At 42.2% G+C, this 27,923-nt stretch overlaps 2 protein-coding genes across 3 annotated transcripts in view; both read left to right on the forward strand.

The window, feature by feature from the left end:
* On the forward strand, window positions 1-27,734 carry LOC110975391 (cleavage and polyadenylation specificity factor subunit 6-like). Of its 2 annotated transcripts, none has more exons than XM_022227842.2 (16): window positions 1-121; window positions 2,644-2,736; window positions 3,964-4,086; window positions 4,871-5,040; window positions 5,998-6,077; window positions 7,404-7,682; window positions 8,425-8,585; window positions 8,918-9,050; window positions 9,691-9,866; window positions 10,950-11,085; window positions 11,722-12,116; window positions 13,428-13,492; window positions 13,626-13,798; window positions 14,465-14,618; window positions 14,844-15,107; window positions 24,430-27,734. In XM_022227842.2, the coding sequence occupies exons 1-15, from the start codon at window positions 62-64 to the stop codon at window positions 15,070-15,072; spliced, it is 2,427 nt and encodes an 808-aa protein (XP_022083534.1). In that variant the 5' UTR covers window positions 1-61; the 3' UTR covers window positions 15,073-15,107; window positions 24,430-27,734. The 2 variants fall into 2 exon arrangements, with proteins under 2 accessions (XP_022083534.1, XP_022083535.1); XM_022227843.2 differs by having other exon boundaries at window positions 13,629-13,798.
* LOC110975392 (solute carrier organic anion transporter family member 3A1-like) overlaps window positions 27,635-27,923 on the forward strand; it is a 28,456-nt gene continuing 28,167 nt past the window's right edge. The window contains exon 1 of the mRNA XM_022227844.2: window positions 27,635-27,773. The gene's annotated coding sequence lies outside the window, so the exon portion shown is untranslated. The remainder of the gene's footprint in view (window positions 27,774-27,923) is intronic.

Consider the following 27,923-nt stretch of genomic DNA (forward strand, 5'->3'; position numbering starts at 1 on the left):
ACATTTAGGATAGACGTATCGGCTGTTGATCACCAGCGCAATCCCGCGACTTCTATTCAAAATGGCGGACGCTGTGGACATCGATTTGTACGCGGACGATGTGGATCAGGAATTCAATCAGGTTGGTGTATTTCCTCCATTTTGACATTGCAAACCATACCTTGTGGTGGTTTGTCTTTTGTAGATATTGAAGTTTCGGGAAAAAGTGCCGGCACTGTTGAGCAAATAAAAAAAAATCTAGCACTAGCAGTGACGTCTGCCGATGCACCTCACTGTTTTTTCAAGTTGGTTCCGACTTCCATGCCATGATGATGTGACGCTCACAGGAACTGTTTACCGAGTACCAGTGACTAGCTCAAAATGATCTGATCCTGGGAATCTAAGTGGCAGGGAACAGTTAGTTAGCACTCACTGGAAGCCACTCACTTGACCCTTGAGGCTACCTAGGCCTAACTGGTTTGAATGTTTTTTTCTGTGGTGCAAGCCCCTAGGCCTAACTGTTTTATTTTTAAAGTGATCTTGATTCGAGAGGGTGTCATAAGCAGGTAGGGGACCAAACCGCAGTCTAGTGATGTCCATAGTTTCTGCTTATGTCGCTTGTTCAAGCGGCAATGAGAGCTATATATGCAGCTAGCTCTACTGAGTGGAGCGTTAGCATTCCTCTTTTTTCGATTTTGGACGGGATAGTCATAGTCATACTCTCCATGCCTGTAGCTGTACATAGGACGGGTATGTGAAATGAAATATTGAAGTGCGAGTAATGAAGATAAATTACTAATCATGGGAAAGAGCCTGAAAAATGCAATGAAATTACATATGAATCAGCTCAATCGGATAAATATTTATGGAGTTATAAATGAAATATTCCTGTCCTTATGTCCGATATATTTTTAAAGAAAAACAAAGAAAGCCTGTGACTCAAAATGATGCCCGTGAAAATGAGGTCTTTTAGAAGTAATCATTTAAAAACTTTTGAAATACTTGTCATATTCAGTATGAATTTCTTACTGATTACACAGGAAAAAGAACTTAAAATGTTGTTCAGCACTTAATGTTGGCAATAATTAACTGTTTTAAACTAATTTTAGATTTAGATTTTAGGCCTACTAAAATCTGCTGCCAGACTGATTTAGAGACAGTGCACGAAAAACACGGACATAAAGGGCGCCCTCTTTTAGCAGTTATTTCACATACCTACTGTACATATAGTAAGGTTGAAACGGTTCTCAAAAATTCCAAAGACTCACCAAAAATACCTCAATCACCACCTACTGACCTCCGTAAATGCCAACGTCAAACGGTTGGGGCTTCAGTGATATTTTTTGACTTCAAAATCAGTCAAAATCCGACCGTGTTCACTCGACACACACAGCGCTTAAACTTTTCGCTGCCTCCTCCCATTCAAATACGGGCATGTAGAGTTTCTGGCGCAATAACCCTATGGTCGAACACGGTCCTCGAAGACAGGGAACAAGGATGGAGTCACAACCTTTTGTCGTTTTTTTCACATGATGGTACATGTACAGCTGTTAATCCTAACCTTCCCCAACCACACAGAATTAAACAGTAGTAAAGTGTTTCATTCTGTGGGGATAGGTCTGGTAGGCCCATAACAGCTGGCTTTTGCATTGGGTTTGGCATACCTCAGAAAAACAAAGTCCAACAGCCTCTGTGCACAAAGTCCCATATGGGTGTTTAACTTTGTGTGAATGGGGAAGGTTAGGGCCAGCAACCCTTGGGGGTTAGGGTTAAGGGCGTGAGTGTTGAAATTTGCGGTTTGCAATCCAAGGACATCTGAGGCAGTCCACTGCCTTCGCACGAGATTTCTTCATTAGTAGCCCAGTGTACTCAAACTATCGCACAATCAAGCGTTTGATTTTGCTCTTCATAAACAATGCAAATGCTTGCATGTATGCACTGCAGATAATTTTGTCGGTACCCGATATGCGTTTCGGAGCACATAGTTCAATATTCATTCTATCTGATTTTGAATGTTCTACAAGCACGCACATGGATTCAAATGCCTTTGCCCAGGATGTTGTGAAGTTTTCTCCAGGCGGAGGATGAGAAGTTAGCTAGGGCTGAGTTGACTCCAATAATTCACTATTTGAATATTCAAACTTCAGTTTGATCGAATATTCGTACTGACCTGCAGATTGTTGGTGAATAAACTATTTACAGAATCAGTTGCAGTAATGCACATAGTAATGCATTATGATCAATATAATAGTTTCTCACATCTACTTGTAGGAGAGTCTCAAGCAACTATTTAGCAAGATTTAAGAGATAAACAAGACTTGTTGCCTTTTTGAAAATGACTGTTCCTTTTGAATTATTTACTGAATAATTTACTTTTTAAATCATATGATTTCTGACGCTTTTCAGTTGAATCTGCTGGAAACAAGCCTCCATAGTGCAATTTTTCTAATTTAAAACGAAAAAAATTTATCCCTTTTCATGAATTTTGCATTTGAATATTCAAATTTACAAAAATTTGAATATTCGACAATTGATTGAATATTCAGTTATTCAGATATTCAGCACAGCCCTAAAGTTAGCATCCTAATAATTGAATATAGCCCTATTGGTTCACTTTTCAATTCAGCATTAATATTCCGCCTCATTTGATTTTGTTTTTTTCAGGAGGCAGAGCAGTACAACAGTAGCTCTGGCCAAGTGGACTTGTACGATGATGTCATCACCGCTCCCGCGGACGGAGGCACTGTGCCAGAAAGGGTAATGCCGCTCTAAACCTGTTGCCTTCCAAGACATGTTTCAATTCCATATTTACGCATTAACAGCTCACAAGAACACCAAAGTACATGTGATTGATGTGAATTGACTTTTTTTCATGTGCAGTAGATTTCCGTTATAGCGCTCCCTGATATAACGCTCTTCCTGATATAATGCTCAATTTTCATTTCCCCAACCGCACGCCCATTCACTGTGTACATTTTTATGTGGTTATAGCGCTCCTGTTTACAATGCATTTTGAGATATAACACTCACGATTTTCGGCCCCCAGAACCATATAAAGCATTTAAAATGATTCTGGTTACAGCGTTCTTTACCTTGGAAAATCAGATTCTTTGAAAATCAACCCATGAAACCGCATCGCAGGCTGCCACGATTGGCTGGTCAATCCTGGACGCCAGTAGTTTAGGGATCACACAAGAGTGCAGACACATACTGGGCCATGGGCTGGCCATCCATGCAGCGTGATTGCGAGCACGTGCTCACCACAGTGAGCCGTGGCCACGTGGCTTTGCTGTGGCGACATTGTAATTATTATTTTGCACTTTTTATTTATTCTTGTGGTGAAGTTTGGGATGCAATAATCAACTTTGAGATAATACATGTAGTATTTTTGTTAAAGGTGTCTTTCCCCGATAGATAAAATCAGCCGCTTAATTGTACATATACGTGTATCTTCGTGTAGCAAATCTCGTCTTTTCGCCAATCGTGCTTGGCGTGACATGTCGGCTGTTTTCACTTACGTTTTCTAATGTCATAGCACTTACTGTGGTCACTCGGTAATTAAGAAAAGTCGGCGATTGGACCGTCCGTGAATGGGGTACGCAGTAGCAGTCAGGATGTCGCGGTGGGTGTAGATGCAGTGCGTGTGCCGCGATGCAGCATGCCTGAGGACCTGTGGAGATAAACAGATACAAAAAATATACTCTGAAAATTACGGTGCATACATTTTCCAGTAAATGTACATGTAAACGAAATTCACATGACGTGTATAAATACATGTATCAAAACGTGTACATAGAGGTACATGTGCGTTGCACATGTTGCGCGTCCATCCAGTTGGTTATAGCGCTGTGCGGTTATAACGCTCAATTCCGTTAGGTCCCCTTGAGAGCGCTATAACGGGAATCTACTGTACATTTACGTTATACAAGGGAAATTTGTCACCGGGATACAGTAGTATAACGTTAAGTCTTTTGCTATTTGCAGAGATTTTCCTCCGGTGATGCCCGCCCGAAGGCTTCAACGACGACGGTCGAGCGGTCATCGACCACAATGAGCTCGTCCTACAGTGGCAAGCGAGTCTGTATGTACGTGGGCAACTTGACGTGGGTGAGTGGCATTAGGCGGTGATTCCTACTAGTGCTGATTGCTAAAGAGTTGGTCAGCCCAGATGTCCTCTAAGCAAAGAGGAATGTGTGCTTAAACCGCTTGCCAGTGGCATTATTCCATTTCACCCATCTTGGTAGCGGTATTAAATTCAGTCGATAATAGTGACTTATTCAAAACGAGAAGCCCACAATTCTTCACAAATTTGAAGTTTACAAACCCTTGTTGATTGATTGAGCTTTTGTTTTGAACGTTTCTTACTGCACTGTTTCCTTTTTGGTGCGGTGCAATATTTGCCATAATGCCCGGCCCCTTGAGGGCGACACGCTCCATCTCATTGGCCTAGTTCCATCCTCTTGATGTGTTCAAACTCAGTATGTACTACTCAAGAAAAGTGAAAAGTTAAAGACCACTTTTTTCTTAACTTGTAAAATTTTTTCCCAGCAGTGAGTGGGATGTGGTTCTCTCATTTTTATGGTTGTCTCGATGGTGTTCTCATTGGAATAAAAAATTAAAAAACTGTTTCCAAACACCAAATGCACATTTCACCGGTAAAATATATCGTAAAAAAAGTATACCCCAAATAAAAAGTGGTCCCTAGCTTTTTTGAAGTAGTGTATATGGAATTTCCAGGAGCATGGTCAAATGCCCTTGCATGTTTCATACACATCACCGGGTGTGGAGTGGTTAACCGTTAACAGAAACCCTAACCAAATTGTCCTTTGCAGTATCTTGCCTCTGACGGCTTCCCTGCTCCTCTTTTTGCCGTGTCACATTTCCCATGCAGTGGACCACTGACCAGGATTTGTCCGATGCCATCCGCGAGCTCGGGGTCGCCGACCTGATCGAGATCAAGTTCTTTGAGAATCGGGCCAACGGTCAGTCGAAGGGCTACTCGGTGGTGCACGTGGGTTCAGACGCTTCCTACCGGACCATCATGAGCGGACTGCCGAAGAAGTCAGTGTGCGTTTTTGTTTAATCCCCCCCCCATTTGCCCCACCCCCACACACCTGCCAACTGATCCTAGATACTATTTGTCACAAAGGCATTTTCTCTCTCTCTGTGATTTTAGTACATGCAATTTAGTGTCCCGAACCCTGTCCTTGTCACCAAATTAACCCTAATTCCCCCAGGTGTGTGAAATGACATTTTGATATTGATGAATGTTGACTTTCCACAGAGTTCCTGGGGCCTGGAAAAGCCATGGAAATTTGTTTTTCCTTTTTTCGGCCTGGAGAAGTCTTGGAATTTTGTAAAAATGACTAAAGTCATGGAAAAGTCATGGAATTAATCATGGAAGCCACAAAACACTGTGATTTTTATTATAAGGAATAAGCACATAAAATCTCTAATTGTATTTGCAACCTAAATAGCCGAATAGTCCAAGAATTTGCATTATTTGGTAATGGATTTTCATAATTTGGTCATGGAAAAGTCATGGAAGTTTAATTGTCCTTCAGGTGCAGGAAACCTGTGTCCAGTGTAATCCTAACTTATTATACGATTACATTGGGATGTATCAGCAATCTGTTATGAATCCTGGGGGGTAAGCCAGGAAGTCACTGGTCCTAGGAACTATCCCCAATCCTTCAAAATCCTCCAATATACAGGAAACCAATGGCACATTCTTTGTACTTCAGCTTTCAAGGGGCATCAAGTCCCAGGTAAAGTAACAGTGGCTGGGCTCTACCTTCCCCAATCCTTCAAAATCCTCCAATATACAGGAAACCAATGGCACATTCTTTGTACTTCAGCTTTCAAGGGGCATCAATCCCCATGTAAAGTAACAGTGGCTGGGCTCTACCTTCCTCAATCCTTCAAAATCCCCCAAGCCTCAGTAATATTTTGAAGGTATTTCAATTATTATTTTGCAGATGTCTTAATAGTTGCGATTGTGCTTCTTTGTTTTGTCAGAGAGCTGCACGGTCAGAACCCAGTCGTAACTCCCTGCAACAGACAGAGCCTCTCGCAATTTGAGAACGCCTCTCGGAAGGGTAAGTCCATCGGCTTTGTGCTTGAACTAGGAGCGAGTCATAACTCCCAAATTGGTATCAGCAGTGGGATGCGATTCCCTGCAATACACATGCATTATACTTGACCCCAACCCAACGATATCTGACAGTGAGTACTTTCCTTGGGATGTGAGCAGTGAATAAAAGGCTTTCTGTTCTAGCTGCTGGATTCTGTCAGAGTCAACAGGTTTCTCACACATAACTGTTGGGTGTCGTTCGATTCAGCAGGGCGGCAGCACAGGGGGTTTGTGTTCATGCAGCATTCAAATATCCGACCCTCAATTTTCGGTTATGTGTATAAACTCCCAAATTTCCATATTCTCTGATTACATGATCAGGGAAATCAGCGATAGAGCTTTCGAAGAAAGGAAGAAAGCAACCGTATATAAGAAGGCAAATACGGACAGCACTTAATATTAATCACATGCTGCCGGGTGCTTATGAAAATGCAGTGCACACATGTGGGGCGATTTTCAAGATTTCCAGTTTTCAAAATTCTTCAAAAATTCATCATTTCATTTAACGGACGTTTAAACCCACACAAAGGACTCTTTGGTGGCTACTCTAAGCTGACAGGTAACCTTCATTGACTCCTGAATATATCAGCCAGGCCTGCAGCCTTGAAAAAAGAGCCCAGATTGTGCCGTGTTTCTAAGATTCTTTTGTTCCCGAAACCAGAACCGTCTTTTCAATAGGGGCCAGATTAGCGTGCAGCTGTGCTGTGTGGCTCATCGCTGCTGTGGTAGAGCGCTTTTGTCCCCGGTGGTAATCCGCTTGCTCTAAATGCCCCAAGCCCTGGTATACAGTTTCAAAACAAGGCTGGATTACATGTATCTCCACTATTGAGAGTGAAAAATGTTGGTAATGCCCAGCAGCTCAGTCTTTTGTACCAAGCACGCTCTTTTGTTACAATGCCTAGCTTTTTTGTCCGGGCTTTGTGTATAAAGCCTAGGTGCTCAAAAATGGGTCCCTGGCAGCAAGTGGTTAAGAGTCCTTTACTTGAAAGATGATATCAATTAGATATTCGGCAAGACAAAAGTCAACCTGTTTGGTTTTGATATTGTTGACTGTGTAAACGTCGGAATCAAATCGGCACAACAAGCCTTGAGCTGGACCAAGAGAGGGCGCTGGTTTCAATCATTGTATCAATATCAATATTGATAGTACTGGATGAAAAATTGTTGTTTGGAGATTTGGTCGTTGGGTCAGTACCTATTCAGTTGAAAGTTCTAAGTAGCTTATTGGATTAGTTATTCTGTTCTAACAGGAATAATATGCTTCACATGCTTTGTTCTTGTCTGTCTGCAGCACAAGGTGGTCAGGTGTCCGGCGATGGACGCTCAGGACCGCCTAGTGACCGACGAGGCCCGTACAACAACCGCGACGGCCCGCAAGGTGGACCGCCACCCCACCAAGGCCCGCCCCACCAGGGCCCCCCGGGCAACCAGCAGGGACCACCACCCCCGTTCAATGCCCCAGGGCAGGGTCCACCCCCACCCTATGGACCTGGAGGCGATCGCTTCCCTGGGCCAGGGGGTCCAAGTGGGCCTGGTGGCCCCCCACCTCACGGGCAGCAATTCCCACCAGGTAATGACCCAGTAAAAGATTTAATACTTGCTGTTCGTGGTTTAACCAATGACCTTCCTAGAGAAATTTGAGATGCCACTGTATGAGCTATCTGCCATTTTGCATGCAACCAGTTTTCGGTAGAATGTGCACAAAATAATGGCTCTGTGTCACAGGGACACCAGCATTATCACTTGTGGTTGCTCAAAGGGGAGGAGTGAATTTTGAAGATAAGCTGGTAAGATTGACATGTGGGGACACATTTGATGGCCCGGCAAGGTCCTAAGGCCCATGACTGTTGAAATTGACATTTTAGTGTGGGTGTGGATGGACTACGTACGTACTGTACTGGGCCTGTGATCCAGGTTGGTATTTCAAAAAGGCCAGGCCATTCAAGAACAAAGCATGTGATCTTGTCAGTGTTTGGCTGCCTGAAAAGCAGCCATACACCGACAAGGCGCCCAAGTATTGCCGTGCCTGTGTGACTTAGGACATGCTTCATTTCAGGTTTGTCCTGTTGGAAAACGTCCAGCGAAGTTGGGCAACCAGTTGAAACGGTCCCCTTACTCGGTGATGAGTGTTGGCATGGACAAAGAGAAGACTGGCAACATCCCCTTTTGTTACCCCCCCATGTACCTCCTGTCTCCGCCCCTTGGCAGCTTCTTTATACCCTACCTCACTTGCCAAGTGTACAGTACAAGGGTCCTTGCTCTATGATTAGTTTTCAACACTGCTCGTTGTTCTGTATGACATTTCCCAACAGGTCGTGGCGGAGGCCCTCCACCTCCCCGTGGCCCCCTGCCCCCGGGCCCCCCGGGGCCAGGTTTCCAAGGCCCCCCCAGGGGACCCCCGGGCCCACCAGGACCTCCTGGACCAGGGATGCAGCGGCCTCCCATGGGGGACAGGGGACCCCCTCCTCAAGGGGTAAGTGCGCTTACACCAAAATCAGCCAAAGACCATCACAGGGTCGGGGGACCAATAATATCATTCCTTTTACATGCACATGTGTAATGCCGCAGGAAGTTGTCTTAATGTCAGAATTTACTGCTTCTTATTACGGCTTTGTAGTGTTACAAATTGTTTTAATGTCTCTTGTTCATTAGTTTATTCTTAGTTGCTAAAAATAAAAAAGTTAACCTCGGTTTCATTTCATTGTGGCCAACTTGGGAATAAAGTGCATCTTTCTAGCCACATTTTTCCACTTGTGTTTTTGTGAGGTTTTGCTGACCCTATTTCTTGCCATGACTTCTTCCCAGGGACCAGGCATGCGAGGTCCACCACCCCCTGGCCCCCATGGGCCAGGCGGTCCACCTCTGCCTCACCAAGGACCCCCGGGCCCGCCAGGAATGCGAGGTCCTCCCATGCATGACCAGAGAGGACCACCACCTCGTAAGTCCTCGCTTGCTTCACTGTTTGAAAGTAAACTTTAATATGAAAGGAAGCCCATGATTAGACTTCATGTACATGTATAAATCCCTCCTGTGCTTCTGAGATGAGTTCAGAAACAGGTAACCAAAAAGTACTGACGGTTGACGAAAATGCACCTGTCATCTCTTAAAATCGGTACTTTGGGGAAGAGGATTAACTAGCCATAGAGCGTTTCATCCTTTCTTGCATCAGTGATTGCATTGTCCTCTGACGTGGGCCAGGCCAAATTGCCGTAGTGGCACCGGGTGTAAACACAACACGCCAGAACGTGAAAATTGATGCATTTCATTGACTGCCAATGGGCGAATTTTAGGTTCCGAGTCTTTTTTGTTTTTGAGTACTGATTTATGAGGCTCTTGACTTTGGTATAAAGATGTTCAACTGTAGTTACAAGTGAGAACAAGTTGTATTTAACAATATTACATGGTACAATACATCTGTTGAAAGTTACAAACTGAATGCAAATTGACAACTTTCTAGTCCACTTCGGGAGGGCTTCACATTTCAGTGAGGTGACAATTCCACCCCGCATAAAAATAGAACATTCCACTAATTCCCTCCTGTCATTGATTCACCTCTTTTTTCCACTTTCCATTCACAGACCCCCAGGGGCCCCCATCCCAGGGTCCGCCTCCTCCGCACATGGGTGGCCCCCGACCCCCACACAGCGGACCGCCGGGGCCACCACCTCAGCAGGGGCCTCCTAACTTTGGCGGGCCCTCCGGCCAGGGTCCCCCTCAAGGACCAATGCCTCACCAAGGTCCACCTATTAACCAGGTGAGGGGTTTTGGTTTGTCTGACGTCGTGCCTTCGTGCTTTAAAGTAGAACATTTTGCTAATACTGAAAGCGCTGTGTTCTTAGAGTGCTTGCCGTGGTTCTAATTGACGTTGGGGCGCATATACTTGCTTATACTGCTCATGGTGTCCGTGAAATATGCTGAGCCTTCGTTAAAATAAAATCATTTGCTTTAGTGTCTTGAAATTGGGCCCTAGTGCCTGTTCATCTCCTGTGCTCGTCCTGAGGTCCGAAATTAGGGATCAACCGATGAAGGTTTTAACTGCCAATCCGATGTCCGATTTTTAATCGGAACATCGGCCGATGTCCGATCTGATCCAATGTTTTTACCGACAATAACTGAAACGTAACCTTAACAGGATGTAGGCCCACTAACAACACAAAACCAGTGTACTCCCTTAAAGTGTCAGTTTACACATTACCGGTAATAGGATTAGGTTTTGCCTTCACAGTCACTGTTGTGAGAATAAATCGTATAAACTCTATACATCGATCGCCGTTGCGCATGTTACCGATGTAACCGATCACACAAACCCGTGCGGTGCCTACCGGTACATTTATATAGACAACACTTTGGGTTGAATCATGGTAGCCTTTAGTCAAGGCGCACATGGCACCGCTGCACCATTGCGTATACGTGTATACTGACTGCTCCATACATGTATCGGACCAGCCGCGGTCCGTGCATTGAGTTGTTGCGCCATGGATCGCACAGGTATAATTTCGGGGGTACTTTATGTGGGCCTAACCATGGTAAAACCGTTCATTTATCACACCAAATGAAAGAAAAACAGGTTGTATGCATGCTCAAATGAAAAATATGACATTTGTGTTTGCCAAAACTGAGTATAGAGTTTGCTCCTTTCTTTCAGTTAACATTGGCAAGGAAGGTCAAATTTTGCCGATCCGACGTTTTGCTGATGTTTCCAAACATCAGTCCGATCCGATCATCGGTTTATCCTTTTCCGAAATCATCACATCCCAAGCAGCCTAGCAGTGTGAAGCATTCATCATTGCGGACTTGACGAACTCATTTATTCTGTTGCTTTTTTCCCGTTTCCCAGGGCCCACATCCCCACGGACCGCCTCACCAGGGTGGACCGCCACAGTTTGGAGGACCGCCCCCCCAGCAAGGAGGGCCACCCCGTGGTCCTCCGCAGGGCATGCCCCCTCCCAACATGCAGCAGGGCCCCCCGCAAGGTAGGTGTCCTCATCTTGACCGGGGAATGGCGCTCCAGGCCAGGATTTTTTTTGGGGGGGGATCTGTTGATCCATTTATCGTATCAGATCACCCAAAATTGTGAAAAATCCTGTTGAAGCGTTGTCCTGTAAAGTCAGGGAAAATTGGAGGCAAAATAAGGTGTCCTGGAACCCTGTGTTGGAGGGGAAAAAAGCCATAGAAATCAAAATTGCTAAAGGGGTCCACTTGATGGGCCACTTTTGATATCGTGATCAATTTATGTGCTCTACCCTTGCCAGTCTATCTGGCCGTGGCCCTCTTCCAGTTCTTACTTCCGGACAACGTTGCTTTGCCAATTGGCATTAAATATCATGGAAATTGTCATCATTCAGTCCTGGAAAGTCCTACCGATTTCTGCTGAAAGTTTGCATATCAGCAGTGAGGCGAGGTGAGGCCCTTGGAGGGTCTTTCTTATGCAAACATTGCAGATGTATAGTATTATACCTGATGAGTTTCTTGAAAGATTTATTGAGGTTTGGGGCAGGTCTTTTGAGGTAGGTCTGATGACATGTCCAGATTGTACATAGAGCTGCTATTTGATTGAATACTTCTGTGCACCTCAACAGTCAGAGAGTTAAATGTCTGCGTTGTTTCAGGGCCACCTCCACCCCGCCCGGGTCCACCAATGCAGGGCGGCCCTCCCATGCAAGGCGTCCCTCCCATGCAAGGCGGCCCACCCATGCAAGGCGCGCCGCCCATGCAAGGCGGTCCGCCCATGGGCCCCGGAGGCCACTCCATGGACAGCGCCCCGCCCATGCCGGGCGGCCCGCCCGGACCGCCACCCCAGCAGCAGCAGCAAGTTGCCCCAGCCATGCACCCCGCCAGTGCCCCGCCCTCAGGTGGGTTTGGGGCACCTCAGATGCAGCAGGCTCCGCCGCCCCAGAGCTCCGGGCCTCCTCCCATGGGGCAAACGCAACCTCAAGGTCCCTCTCCTCACGTCAACCCTGCATTCTTTCAAGGACAGCAAGGCCCTCCCCAGCCTGACAGACAGGTACGCTACCCTCGAAACTAAAAATCATCTACCGACTAGATACACCTTCTTCTAGTCCTGTTGTATCAAACCTTGTGTTACGCTGAAAAATCTGCTCTGGAGGCCGAAAAATTGGTTCTCTGTAGAACACCATGATGTAATTGTTGAGTGACCATGCCCCCCCCCAGAAAAGCTTATCACTTTGTGCCTTGTCAGAGGTGCAGTCCATCTGGCAGACATGAGATTTGTCAGGATTTTTCCCAATTTCAGAATTTTTCTTTTAGGTTTTTTCCTGACTTCAGGATTTTTCAGTCTTTTTCCAAAGCTGGAATCTCCAGAGTTACCAGGGTGTTTTTTTTCATATAAAAGTTGACATGGACCACAAGAGATGGCTATTTTAGGGGTTGCCTTGAGGCAAATGTCATTGACCCCACACTGCTGTGGGGCCCATAAATCTGCTTGGGATTATTTCATGACTGTTCCAGTTTCCTGCCGTCACACCCTTGATCTGGGAACCTCAGTCATGTTGAAAAAAGTTTCAGATAAACAGCTGTCTCCAAGGGGGAAACAAGTGAGCGGCAAGATATATGTTATTGGGTAATTGAGAAGTGATTCATTTTCTCAGCGGAAAAAAACGTCTCGGGCAAGTGGAGAGTATTTCTGGTTTTTTTATTCAAGAAAGACCACCTTTGGCTGTCACTAACTACAGATAATGAAGTGATTCCTCTTATCGGATTTTTGGATTAACTTTTAATTTGAGACATGTTTAGAAAACTTCCCCATACTATTTAAACGATTAGCCAACACTTTACAGAGGTCGCCGCTGTGAGCCTCAGTGTTTTCACATGTGCAGAATTACATATATATAGTTCCATCAATGCACATGGTCCAACCAATGTCAAAATGAAGATTGATGTTGGGGCATTTAAAACAAGTAATGTTTGTTATTTTAGAATCCACTTTTTCTCAAAAAGTACAGATCACATTTTCCTTTACAGTATTAATGAATGCCAGATTGTCGTCAATCAAACTCTTAAACCTAAAAGGGGCAAAATGCTGTTTAAACGTTTGGGAAAATCAAAACGGACTTGGAACTTTTTTCATTTAAACATGTAGCCTAAATGTCCAACCCTTAATTGTAATTTTTTTTTCCAGTTTCATTTCCTGTTATTTTCTCTATTTTTCAACATTCTTCACTGTAGTTGTTCCTTTTGGGGTCTGCATCGAATGTTCTCCTTAGTTTTTTATTGTCATGACTGTCAATTTGTCTCTTGCATTAAAATAGACGTTTTTTAAGATCAAGTTGTGAAAATTCCACCGGTTTTCTTACAGGGCTATGATCAGGGTCCATCCCGTCAGAACTTTGAGAGGGACCAGTACCGAGCGTCGGCTGAACGGTGAGTTCACATGCAATTTTTTTACAAATCCTCATCAAGCCTATGTACTTAAGCCCTTCAACGGATTCAGCACAGACAACCAGAAGTTTGTTACTCACTGGTAACATTTTGTTTTACCTCTTTCCCTGCCTAGCAGCCAAGGGTCCGCACCCCCGGCCGAGAATGGCAGCTACATGCGCCGTCAGGAGGGCCCCCCGCCTACCCAGGCACCTCAGATGAGCGAAACAGAGTTTGAGGAGATTATGAGTCGGAACCGTACCGTCTCTAGCAGCGCTATCTCCAGCGCAGTCATGGACGCCAGCAAAGGTGAGCTTCGCACCTCGCGGCCCCTCAGCCTGACGGGTTTGACGATTAAAAAGACCTTTGTGGTGTACAAGTCAGTTTTGCTCTCAAGTACTTCACAGATACTTTCAACTAGATATTGGGATTGATTTCACTTTTCATGCTCAGTAGTTGAACAGTTTAATACAAAGGATTGCTTTTTTGCAGCTTGCGCTGGTAATTGAGACAGGGGTACTTGTGAAAACTCAGTACTTGTGAGTACTCGTGAGTGCTTGTGAAAACCTATGAGTACTAATGATGACTTACAAGTATTTGTGAAGACGAGTGCAATGAAGACAATAATGAGTACCTGTGAAGGCTTGTACTAGTAACGTATTTGTGAAGACGTTTGAGTTTTTGTGAAGAATGACAAGTACTTATGAAGACTTATGAATGCTTGTGCAAACTTGCAGGCTTGTGAAGACTCACAAAGTGTTGTGAAGGCTCTTGCATACATTTGAGTACTTCTGAAGACTTTCGAGTACTAATGAGGACTTGTGAGTACTCGTAGAAAGCTGTGAAGGCATGTTAAGACTAGTAAATACTTGAGAAAACTGGTAAAAACACGAGAATTGTTTTTGAAGTAGTCGACCACTGCACTGGTAGAAGTGTGGACTGACCAGTTTTTTGTTGTCTTGCTGTTACGCACAGGTAATTACCCCAGTGCCATTGAGACCTTGGTGACAGCCATCTCACTGATCAAGCAGTCCAAAGTGTCCAATGATGACCGCTGCAAAGTCCTGGTCAGCTCTCTCCAGGACTGCCTGCACGGCATAGAATCCAAGTCCTATGGCTCCTCTTCTAGGTAAGTTGCTTGTAGAAGAGTGTTTGCTTACTGTATATCCTGCCTGGTAGGCTCCCTCCGGGACTTGCCTGTGTCACTTGAGTTTAAATGTCCACAGCCCCCTGGGAAGGAAGGTGCTTAGCAGGGAAAATAGTTGACTAGCAGATATCCTGCCCAGTACTTCAGTAGTTCATAGAATGTATTTGACTGAAGGTTCTGTGACGTTACCTTTAATTTTGGTCACAGACGTAAAGATCGCAGCTCAAGGGAGCGTGATGACAGCCGGCACCGCAGCCGCGAGTCCAAGAGCAGCCGGCACAAGGAGCGGCGGGAGCGCTCGCGCAGCCGGGACCGGGAGTACCGCGAGCGCTCCCGCGAGCGCAGCAGCAACGACTACTCCTCCTCCAGCCGGGAGAGAAGCGACCGGGACCGGGAGAGGGACCGTGACCGGGACCGCGAGTACCGCCGGCGTTAAGACGCCGTGCCGCCAACAGGGGCGCTGATAACCAGGTAGGTCTGCTTTGTAACTGTTTAGCACTTCAGGAGTTTTCTTCTTTCCCTTTGTGTAGATTGAGTTTGCGGCATATCACATCGACAGAGTAGAGAGGTAAGAGTTATGTTATGTAATGTATGGATTGCAAAGGTAACACATTTTAAGTCATGTACAATGCTTGAAATCACCACACTTCTTTACCATTTTAGGATGAGTACAGCACAGTTTGGGAATATACACCTGTCAATCAGGCTAACTGATGTTTTTAACCTTAGAGCTGTTGCAAATGAAATCCAATATTTTTAAATTTCTAAGTTTCACTTGTTCCTAATTTTTTTTACCGTTGCCTTGGAAATCCAGAATGGATAAATGCATGACTGAATAATTCTTTTTCAGGATGGAGAAGCAGTGTTTCTTTGCTGAGAAATTGCCTCTGAATCACTGTTTTCATTGTTCACAGGAGATCATGCAAGTTTGACGTTCTCTTTTTGCAGGTAGTCAGTGAACGGTAGCTATGAAGGTGATGCTATTTCTGCCATCTTAATTTCCTCCCCTTGCAGGTATAACTTGCTAAGGTTTGCTTTACAGGTGTTTTCAGTATTATGAAAACTTTACACCTGTCACGCTGGTCCACAGCCAAAATGCTTTCAAACAAATAAGTCAAATTGGACTAATTGTTGGTCACTGAGATGCTTGAGATTGTTAATTTGCACTAGTTTTAACGTTACGGTACTTCGTCAGTTCATGAGAAAGACCTAGATTTACAATTCTTGCTTAAAAATCTGCTATGAACTATCTACGTAGTGCACATAATGTAAACTCAGCTATTTTGGAAACAGTAACCAATCGGCAATTTCAATTGGCATATTTGAGTTAAATTAAGAGCTAAAGAACTCCCACATTTCATCTCCGAAGCAGACTAGATTTGAAAGAATTGTTGACCCATATTTAAAAGTGCTTTGATTGCAGTTTGTTGTTGTCCAATTTTTGAAAGTTTCAGGGAATCATAATTACCGTTTGGCAAACAGAGAGTCGCATGTCTCTGTGTTTCTTATGTTATGCAATTGTTCAAAAATTGCATTTGATTTACATGTATGTTAACTCTGAATCCCTCCCTCTGTGGGTTTGTGACTTGCGTCGGTAAAAATCCAAAACGGTGTAAAGACTTCCGGATATCAAAAGCGATTTGAAACTAGTAATCAGTGTCTTTTTCATTTTTTCATACAGTTGACCTCTTTATTTTCCCTTGACTTGTCGTAATGTTTGGAAATTTGTAAGTCAGATTTGTTCAATTTTTCTCCTTTTTGTATGAGCTGATGTTGTTCATCGTTTCGTAATAATCTGAAGACTGCTCCATTGGTGTGAAATTGTGTTGGTTGTAGAGTAATGGAGCCTCTAATTTGATTATAAACGCGTAGTTGAAGTATTTGGTGCAGTTGTATTATAATACAGAGTTGCAGCGAACGACATATGCTCGTATTTATTTGAATATCTCATGTATCTGTTGATATTAGCATCTGAAATTACTGATCATTCTTTTATTGAATTGTGTTTTGTTAAAACCGAGCATATTACTTTGCTTGTGCGTTGTGCAATATTCTCCAGATCAGAGTTTGGGTAAAGAAATGGAGCCTTTCATTCTAGGTATTTTTTCCCTAGCCATCTGATGTGGAACAAAATGTGTAATGACTTTTTATAGCGTGAATAAGAATCCCCCTAGGCTGGAGGGGGGAAGGGACCGGAGTTATTGAATTTATTCTGCAATTTATGGAAGACTGGTTTTGAAGACTGTTGACGTACGCATGTGCTGAGTTAAATGAGTGTATATAGGTAGAACTTTCCGTTCTGTGCAGCAGGCAGCTGATGAAAGTTTAATATAGATTTGAAAAAAAGTTGAAACGTCAGAAAAATCAAAACAAAAAAATATTTAAATTACATGTACACGTTATTCATTAACATATCGCTCTTTTTTAACCATAAAGTGTGAATTCTTCACGGTTATAATATAACTGTCCTGGTGCATGTATTTCTTAACAAACGAGACAACTTTTTTCAGCTTTGTTATACATATACCTCTTTCCCGTTTTTTCTTGTTCGGTTTTGTATTAATCAAGGAAAATCAAAATGCATGAGAAATTTTCAATTGATATAATTCACTCTAGATGACAGGTTAACCTAATGTAATTATGTATACTGTAGCAAAATTTTAAATGAGATAGTTGAAATAATTATCCTTTTTGTTCCTCTCTCGAGAATTTTCTAGACTTTAAAGGAAAAAAAAAGCCCCCCCCCCAAAAAAAATTATTGATTCTAGGTTACTGCTTCTTCGTCACAAAGCAGTAGAAACTCCCAAATTGGTGTCAGCAGTGGGATGCGAGCCTTTGCAATACATGTGTATTTTCCTTTACCCTAGCCATGCTAAACTCAACAATATTCCACATCGGTCACTTTCTGTAGGGCTTCGTTTATGTGAATACTAAAAAAGAGGACTTTTGTTTCAGCTGAACAAACTTCCGTTGTTGTATTTTGTCCGGTTCAGGGTGTCTGGGGGAAAAGCCCTGAAGGGGATTATTAAGGGAAATGTGGGATGTGTCGCTTTCAGTGTTGACAGCGGTCAAGCGATATGTGTATTTCTTGATTCTCAAAACTAAAGTTCATATATTTCTCAACCCCCTTTATTGTAATGAGTTTACAGAATCGCACATGTATTTGACAACTGCTTGGGTATTTTGCTAACAAGATTACAAATCAGCAGAAATCCAACATGTTCAGTATAACCCAGAAGCTGTAGTCTGCAGAAACACCCTATCTTTAGTTCACCGTTACGTCAGAAGCAGAACCAGGTTATCGAAATCCAGGGATACGTGGGAACTTTCTGGGCCCTTGATATTCTTGTGTTTTAAAAATGAACCTAGATCTGCCACCGGTCTTGTGCTAAAGTCAAACAAATGAAAGACTTTGAACCCATGGGTTGAGGGAAGCACTTATCAAAACACTGCGCTAATTTGTCGGCATTTTGAAATGTATAAATTTTTGCCAAATTTCAGCTGCATTGTGTTGCAGTCTGTTTCAACCATTTGATTAATTTGGAACTAGAATTGTTTGCTAGTTGCTTTTTTATTTGGACAGCAAATTCTCGTGAAGAAGAAAATGATTGTGATTTCAAATTGTAGCTTCCTTTCTAAAGTACAACTGAAAATTAACAAAATTCCTGTGGTGATATAATGGCATTACCCTTTCACAAAATTTGATCACGTTATACATGTACTTTTTCCTTGCGTGTAAAAAATGCGAACCTTGAGTAAGTAGATAACTTCAATATCCCTTTGCTTTTGATAACAGCCAAATGTCTTTTTTTAGCAGAAATTCACAAATGTCGCCCGTAAAACTGTTGTTTTGCTGATTGGACGTTTTGCAGAATGGCAGTGTTAATTTCTCAAATATGATTTCACGGATGTATGCTAGGGCCTGCTAAAATGATGGTAACTTGTAAAATCAGCATGACATTTTTAAAATAATTTTTTAGTTTTTGTATTGGTATTGTTTAAACCAAATAAGAACACCCCAACAAAAACGAATGCAGAAAAGCGCAGAAAAAATTATTGATTCACTGCAATCACATTTGTAGGGACAACTAAATTAGAAAGGTACATGTAGATATTTATTTTTTCTTTCTTTCTTTCCAAAGGAGTCTAGGTTGAACGGTATGGACAGTTTCAGAGCAAAGGCTTTGGTCTTCAAGCCTCAGGCTTTGATAATTCAAGGCCAAGCTTTAGTTAGTGAGTTAACCAAGGTTTGGGTCTTCAAGGCCAAGGCTTTGATCCTCAAGGTAAAGGCCCTGTTGTACAAAAAACACGTACGGTATTTCTGCTAACTTAAAATGTCACGCCATACTTAATTGCTCATTATTAACAAATGTACTGTGCCTCTCATGGTAACAAAATTTGATGTTGTGAAAGTGAACAAATTCTACGATGATTTCTGTTCATGCAGAAGCATAATTAAATTCACAGCTGACCATGAGCCGTGTCTTTACAGAACAGCACAATTTCAAACGTTACCTGGAAAATTGAAAGCCTCGATTGGCCTGACAGAGCAAGACCCCCAAACACCATGGCCTTGAAATGTCAAGACCAACGCCAGGGCTTTTGCTCTTACGGCTCCAAAGTGAAACCTGGCAGCCCTGAGACCAAGGCTCAGCCTCAATGCATTACGTCACTGAAGGGGATTTCTCATGCATGTTCAACCTTAGCTCCTGGAAAATAAACCAGCTTTGACTCTGTTTACTGCCCGGTGGCCATTTGAATTATTACATGTATATTTGTAGAGGGCGGTAGTTGATTTTGGAGATTGGTTTCCACTCTGATGTAATTTTGTCCTGCGCTTATGCGTATACGTGTAGATCATTTTAATTGGCCTCATATAATTTGAGACAAACATATCTTTGGCTGGGAAAATCTCGTAGCTTGATAAACATGCACATAAACGTCTATTGTTCAATGTTAAAATTCATGTCGGAGTCATGGTGAAGCATCTTGTAATTTTTGGTTTCAACTGAAATTAGAAATGTATATGTATTGGGGCCGACATGTTCTCCTGATTGACCGGTTTTAATGCCTCTCTTTACTGAAGTAAATAATTGACAGACGGTCTTTGTGCAACTTGACAGAACGTTAGTCTTGCTTTAATCAAAGCTAAATTTTTGAAGCATTTTGATTAACGTACCGTTATTGTAGAATACATGTAACGACGTTTATCAGTGCACAGTTGGCTTCGTTGCTTGCAGCTTGTAACTCAGTAACTGTAGATTGGGGTGCAAAATTTGCCTACTTACCTTAACCACCTTACCCTTTTTAAAAGTTGGACGTTTATTACCGCTTACTTTTGTTTCTGCTGCAAGATCACGACACGTAAATGTCAGAAATGTAGGCCTAATATTAATAAGTTAATGGGCGGATTCAAAATGTTTGACAAATTTACAAATTCTTATGATATTTAATCCTTTTGTTGTGCGCGCGAACGTATAATTTACTTTTTGCAAGCAGTTATGTATTAGGGAACAGACGCATGTGCACTGTAAATTTGTGTGATTTGTTTCAAGAGGTTTGAAATCACAAATCGCTCACGATGAGACTTCTGTAGGATTTTTTTAAAAATGCCGCTCAGAGGCTGTTTTTTCTCCCGAGATATTCAGTTGTATAATTTAATGAACATCAAAAATTGAATTGCATACTGTGTATGTCTGACATGTATTGTTAAAACTTTTTGCCAGTTCTGTTAGTACTGTTTTCCGCGATTCAGAAAAATGAGCGATGTGGGATAGGTCCTCGGATAAAAATTACAATACATATGTAAATTGTAATTCTAAAGAGACAAATGGACCAAGTGGTTAATGCATATATGGGTCTAACGCACTCTAAATTTGTTGACGACTTACAGGGACACGGTTCCTTTTCGTGAAGTGTACATTTTTTGTACTTGAACAAGGAAGTTTGGAAGCGCGTTTTAAGTTGCGTTTCGACCTGTATTGCAAATGTTGGAAGACTTTTTTCCCAGTTGCTTATACGAGTGATCTTCTTTTTCAGTAGTCAACAGGATGTACCAGATACCAGAATTGGAAATTTTTAGAATTAACTCATTTTAACATACATCTATGTAATCTCACTTCTCAACTTAGAATTAACACTTACATTAATAAATAAACACCCTTATTTCCCGAGGATGAAATTGGCTCTAAATGTTGGATGGAACAGTTTGTGAAATGTCGATAATTTGTGGAGTGAATACCCACTCTGGAATTTAGAGGGCAGAGCCGCAAGCCTCATGATGTGAGGAATCATTTTTGAAACAAGTGTGCGCTTTTTTCTGTATGACTCTATGTCTCTGGCATTTGAAGCTGTGTGTAGTCGAATTTGCTCATTTTTTTCAAAATGGAGCCCCGATTTGCGCCCTTGTGTCTCTTCAACCTTTATTTTCAATCTGGACATGTTTTCAAGGATAGTGCAATCGCTGCAATGGAGTTTTTACCATAACCCTTAAAATGGACATTTGTACATCAAACAACGTCTAAATTCAGTTTCTGATTTTTTTTTAATTTTAAAAGGTATTTTGGAACTTGTTTGGTTTTTCATGCACATGCAGTTTTCCATATCCGTGGGCAAAACCGTGACGTCATTCCAGGGACTGGACTGCAATGCTGCTTTGATTTGGCACAAACAAACTATTTATAAAACTGTTTTTGCTGCGCTACTTTCTGTTTTCTATGTGATCTGTTGCTCTGCATCAAAGTACTGGGCAGTTTTAAAGCCAACGAGCTACCTTTACTCAAGAAGATTTTCTGCGAGTAATCTTTGGGTTCACAGATTAATTAAACAACACCAAACCTTCAACTGCAGTGTTTTCCTCCCTGATTGACATCACGGCAACCGCGCCTTCCATTGTTGAGAAAAGCTTGAAAATGTTGAATGTTTCAACGAGTGAACGAACATTTTAATACACGAACCCCAAAACGATACTGCTTGTTTTGATACGTCAAAGTGGAGTACGAAGATAGTCAAAAGTGTATGAAAACTGAATCTCATTTCCCGCGAAAGTGATTTAGTATCGCTTTTTTCTATTTATGTGAAGTTTTTTATATCAGAAAAAACTAGTAATTGTATCTTTAGTAGAGCTAGAAGTTTGCAGAATCGAAGGATTTTACTGTGATTACATTTTCTGCTCTGGCCCTCTAGTGTTATTTCGGTGTTTCATGTTTGATTCAATACATAGTCTGATTGCAATCGTATCAGATAAACATTTGGGGTGTTTTTGTTGGTAATTTATAAGGACAAACGCTAAACTGTAGATTGTATGGCTCATATAGAATGTAAAAATCATGGTGCTGTTATTCGTCAGAAATGTGACAGGAAATTCATGATGAACAAAAATGTAGTGCCCGGTATTTTCTCCTCGTACTTCCTAGAAATCGATTTTTGCACCACTTATTTAAGGATTGAATTAGTTTGTAAATACTGTGCCTTTTACGTCTTGGACTGTGCGTGTAATTGGAAGGGAGCTTTTTGACAGTTTGCAGGTGACACAGCGGCTCTGCAGTGTTGATGAATACATTTTGGACTAGGAAAGCTGTTGTGAAACTACCTGTTTTTAATTCAACCTTTGTCGCAGGTGTCACAATACAGATCCAAATACATGTACATGTATTCATAGTTATCCTGCGCAATGCATTCATTGTATGACTTTCAGCTGCACTTTTGGCAGTGGCCGTCTCGGGTATGCACGTAGGCTAAAGTAAAGTCCAGTTGAATTAATTAATATTCATGTTTAGTCTTTAAGAATATCGTAGTGAAGACTTCGCAGAGATTACCTCGGTGGATTTCTCGTGATTTGTTTTTCAATGAGAGTGCACAAATGCTGTTTTGGTGGCAAACTGTCGGCCAGTAAAACGTAGTTACATGCATGTATTGGATTCATGAACTAAACACTAGTAGAAAAGGTGTTACAGGAACTTTGGTGATGTGAAAAGTATGCCACTAAATGTGCCGATCTAGAGATGCCAACGTTTCGTTTTAGAAACTTTTGTATCTCCCTGTACATATGAAAATATTTATTTGTCCGGGAAATATTGTTACGTGGACTACATTCGCCCTTAAATGAAAATGGTAATTTAATGAATTAAAAATAAAGCGGATCCCCAACTTTATTCACTCTTCCGCTGCTGCCGGAAACGCAACATTTGTTTGTGTTGGCCAGAGAGTAGAAACTGTTTAGAGTACCGAAGTGTGACGTCACCGTGAACCAGAAAGTGCAGTGCAAACGAATGGAGTACGCGCGCGTGTTGGTTCACGCGCTGGTTCACGTACTCAATGCCTTTTACACACTAATTGTGCGCGTGACGTATTCACTTCGGTACTCTATACACCGTTACGTTGGTTTGCTGGATAATTTTCTGAAGAGTCGTTTTAACGTCCAGTCTATCCTCTTTGCGCACAAAATAGCCTTACAAATTAACATTGCCCCCGTTTCCCTTGTGAAAATCTTAATATTGTATCGGACTTCAATTTCATTTAGATAGTCGTACAGTAATGTTTCCATATTTTCAGGTTACGCATGTTTCTTGGTATACTGTCTCTAGTTTTGGGGTTTGTGTCTTTTCCAGTGTATCAGCCAATCGCGGTGCAGTAGGCTTGTGAGACGTACAGTATTCGATCAGGTTGGGTCATCGGTTCCCATGTGTGGTACATGTACATGTAGTTCTTGCCGGAATGTATGGTCTAAATATGAAAAAGTGGTCAAATTTTGGATGGAGGGAATGTCGTAACGGCAGGATGAGATTTCTTGAAGCTTTCATCCAAAGCCTGCCCTGTACTGATGAAAGCAAAATACGGCATACATGTATATACTTTGTTTAGCGTTTCTTGTATTAATCCATTGTTTTACAAATATGTATTCGAAATCCTCCCCTATAAATTTAGCCAAGCCAGCCGGGACCAGTATCATGCAGTGTTCATTTGTAATTATCACAGTCCCTTTGCCGGTATGCTACTAAAACTAATTATGTCGAGGCGTCTCAGTGAAACCTGGTCTTTGGGATGAGATTTCATGGGGAGATCCGATGTCATATCTCACCTTAATATTAAAAGTTATTTATTTTCACTTCGGCGTGTACATGTATTTGTAATGCTGTAAGCGAGCTGTGGCTCGTATTAAATGGAAACATACGCGGATAAATTCTGCTGGTAACAGAGTGATTCCAGTAAGCACTAAATGCTCCATTGTTGTTAAAGTGTATTTTAAGTGTACCTTGACAACTTTTTGTTTCAGCAAGTCTCCAAGTGCTGAAATTAATATGTAAAATGGCATGTTGCCTTTTTTGCGAATGTGGTACCTCAACGACAACAATGATTGAAAAGTCCTTGCATTTGTGAAATTGTCAACCCTGTAAAAAAGAGACCAATCATCGATAAGGACATGAGCAATGTAATGTGATTTCAACTTCCATTTTTTCAAGGACAGTTCAAAAAACGGATTTTAACCCCGTGGGTTGGTTTAGCTTCGAGCTTCTTTGAGTGTAATATTGTTTTGTTTTCTGTTAACAGCAAGGCTGTTTGTTATTACATTACGTGTATGTACGTTGTAGAGGCATTTATTTGTGTTATATTTTAGACAAACGTGTGCCTTTTCGTGTATAAATCTCACTACAAAAATGTAAATTGTGACTCACGATTGTCTTTCGTCTTTATACTATTTCTTGTCTTTGTATCTATACATGTACGTCCGTTTTACTGATGCTCACCAATTTCTTTTTGTTCTCTCGATTACACCCATTTTCCGTCTTTGTAGGCGATTTCTGACGTGAAGACCAGCCATTCGTCAACTCTGTATTTCACAGTTTTTGTGTCATCGGCAAATCCACAGCATTGGGGGAAAACTCTGATCTTTGAACTTTTTTATCGAGAACTGTAATGTTAGTTGCCTCTTGCACCCTTACGGGCTGTTTTTAGAGCAGTTAATTGTGAAAAAGTTTCAACGTTATTAATAGTTCAGCACTTGCACGATCAAAATCTGGGTTTTTGCTAACATAACAAAGCACTAAAAGGCGGGGTTTTTTTTGGGGGGGGGTTGTAAAAGCAACCTTGTGATTGTATGTATTTTTGTGGCCCGCATTTATTGCGGTTCTGTTGACAGTTTGTTCAGAGCACGCAATGTTCGACTAGTGTAAGAAGGAAAACTTTATTGCAATGAAACAATGCCGTTGAAATGTAACAAATATAAAAGAGAAATGGAACTTCAACAAACTGGAAAGTTTTGCGAGGATCGAGGGAGTTAGAGCCACCTGCCTCAGGAGTTAGAGCCACCTGCCTCAGGAGTTGGAGCCCTCGTGCCTCTGTCGGCGACCTGTGGATATCACTTGGAGTAGCGTGGCGTCTCATCAGCCGCACCAGGAAGAACAAGCCGGCACTGCTGCAACGGCATAGTTCAAAGGTCACTCAGATACAGCATTCCACGCCCAAGCAGAGACACCGTTCGATTCGAGGAGTCGGCCAGAGCGCCCCCATCCGACTTTCTGTGCGAAAAGAAACCTCCAGTGACGTCACGTGTAATCTTTCCTCGCTGATACAACTATTGTAATCAAGACACTCCGAGTCCGTAAGACCATACCTTTTACATGTTTGATTGTTGCATGTTCATTGTCTTTAAAGTGTACACAATTTATTCCAGTTGTTATAATGCCTGTCACGCAGGTAGATGTCTAATTATGAAATGTGGCTGTACAGAAAAATTACTTAACGACTATGAACCATTTCGCCAACGATTCGCTGTAAATCCTTGCGTCAGTTTTGAGCCTTTAGGGCGGTATGTTATGTTGCCTATTGTCAAAGTCCTCTGCCAAGGTTTACCAGTATATGTAACTGGCAAAGTTGTTAAACTAGAGGTCAAAATGTCTTTAGTGCCAGAACAGCTCTTTGCCAAACCCTTTGGGGGAGTTTATAGCCACTCTCATACCATCAGAAGCCTGTTTATCAGATACTAATTTTTTTGTTTGTTTTAAGATTTTCTGATAAAACTTTGTGTACATTTTTAAACCTGTAATACGTTTTCCCCCCCTTAACCCAGTTACAAAAATGTTGCTCTGACTTTTGGGAGATGGCTGGTTTGCTATCGGTTTAGTTGATGTGCCTTCCACTTTTCCTGACAAAAGCTTTAAATGGGTCAGGCAACGTTTGCACCTGGCTCAACGGTCTATTTCATGAACAGCGGTGAAATCCACAGTGAGAATGTTCTTTCGCTGTATGTTGCCTCAACGAGGCGCACTGTGTACCGCCATGCTGTGTCACGTGGCTGTCACGTGTTGCACATGGCAGATGTCGAAAGTAGTGTTACAAATCAAAACCTCGTGACGCTTTGTAACCCCCCCCTCAAAAAAGTGATCATTGATGCAGAATGACAGTCGTCCAGTTTTTCTTTTAACCCACTGGTCTTTTAGCACTGAGGAGGGTCGTGTCACTTGCAATTCAGGACCTCAGAATGAAATCGTACGTGTCTCACGCCACGTTCTACGTCAGAGCAAGATTTTCAACCCATTTCCTTTTTTAAGCTTAAGTTACTCATTTCAAGTATTGCGTAGAATAAATTGCTTTAATGTTGCAAGTTCGAGCTCACAAAGGCCCAATTTGTTACAGCCTAATCTCTAAATTACACGAATTGTCTTCAAGTCACCAGTTTTTAAAGGAAAGTTGTGTTTTACATGTATTATCTTTCCCCGTTTTTACTCCTTTTTTTGGTTTCATTTTGTCTCTTGCAAGACAAAATGATGAAAATGTTCTCTATGCCTGAAAATGTAAACCAACACTCCAGTTTCTTTCGAACCAGAGTTCCTTTTTTTAATTTCTGTGGGAGAAATTGTTCAGATTCTGTTCAACAAATCACAGGGAATCAGACTTGAATTTCATTGTCAAACACTGTGCTCAAAAGACAGATTTTTCAGCTGAGGCTTATATAATGGGACTGTTCTGCTCATTTCTGCACAGGTTTGCTTTTACTGTTGTAGAGGGTGCGCCTTCCCCCTTGGGATTTGTATGTGCTTTTTTCTTTCTTAGCACACAGGAATACCGAGCGACCAGCACTTGCGTATCCAGGGTTTTCCCGCACATTTGTGACGAGGTGTTGACTTGGCACTGTGCCACCGTAGAGGGCGCCGAGAATCACATGGCTGGAAACCAGATGTATATATCTGTAGGTTCTTCATTTGTGTTACAAGTTTGAAAAAGTGGGAGCAGGAGCTGACACATAAAAATGTCCTACAAAATATTATCGGTTGCCCAGCTTTTCTAACAGTTTTTTCCTGTTGCTCGTAGGTTTGGAGCAAGCAAGATACAAGACGTTCTTGTCATGTCACGTCACTAGAGGGTTACGTTTGAGATATCTATCATTTTCAGCATGAATAGGCCTAATTAGTTTTAGACATCAGTCCAATGGGAGACTTTGAGGCACTTTATGGCGACAAATGTCCCGGGCTTTCTACCAGTTCTGAGCATGCGCGCGTTGTTTTGAGCATGCGTGCAAAGTTATCAGCACGCGCAATACCTTGAAAAAGACCGGTATGTCTGCTGCCACCAGCGTCTCAAAGTTTCCCATTGTAGAATTGTTTCATTGGCGCTTCGGCTGCGAGTTAGCTGAAGTTAACACGTTTGTCTCCTTGGGGAAAAAGGCTGTACGTATGTTCCCACCAAACAACATGTGGGCAATGCTTTATCGTAACGGTATTTACATTCCAAACTTTATATGGAAGACCACAGAGTACCGCTGCGCTGCAAACCGTATGGATAGCTTTTCTGGGACTTCGAAGAAGTATTTGCACTTCCATAAGCCTATCCCTGATATTCTGCCACAGTTGTTTCATGTGCACAGAAGACCCACTTGAACCCTGCAAATGAATAACGGGTGAGTTATCTGTATATATACAGATCATTAAGTACATGCATCAAAAACTAGTAAACATATATGCCGGGAAACCACGAGCAACTCTGAAGAGGTTTGAAAGCTGGAGGTAAGAAGTCCGGTCAGTGTCTTTTCCACAGAAATATTGAACATAAACGTGTCATTTGAATAATAAAGAATACAGGAATTTGTGCCAAACATCCAAAGGAATTGTGTCGTGTACCTCATTTGGACGTCCAGTAAAGGTGAGCAGAACAGATTCTAAATTTTCATCTTTCATAGGTTTCATCTTTATGCTGCTGGTGCAACCGGAACCGTTATCGCCTCATGCGCTTCTCCACCAATCTCAGTACATGAACATGCATGTCACCAGTGAAACACTCCATTACGTGTAT

Source organism: Acanthaster planci, linkage group LG20 (genome assembly GCF_054643075.1).
Source record: "Acanthaster planci isolate LZ-2023a linkage group LG20, COTS_SCS, whole genome shotgun sequence".
NCBI classification, from domain to species: domain Eukaryota; kingdom Metazoa; phylum Echinodermata; class Asteroidea; order Valvatida; family Acanthasteridae; genus Acanthaster; species Acanthaster planci.

Coding starts and splice junctions, on each gene's coding strand:
- LOC110975391 (XM_022227842.2), top strand. CDS start 62: ATGGCGGACGCTGTGGACATCGATTTGTACGCGGACGATGTGGATCAG. Junction 9,051..9,690: donor CCAGAGAGGACCACCACCTC/GTAAGTCCTCGC, acceptor TTCCATTCACAG/ACCCCCAGGGGCCCCCATCC. Junction 9,867..10,949: donor AAGGTCCACCTATTAACCAG/GTGAGGGGTTTT, acceptor CCCGTTTCCCAG/GGCCCACATCCCCACGGACC.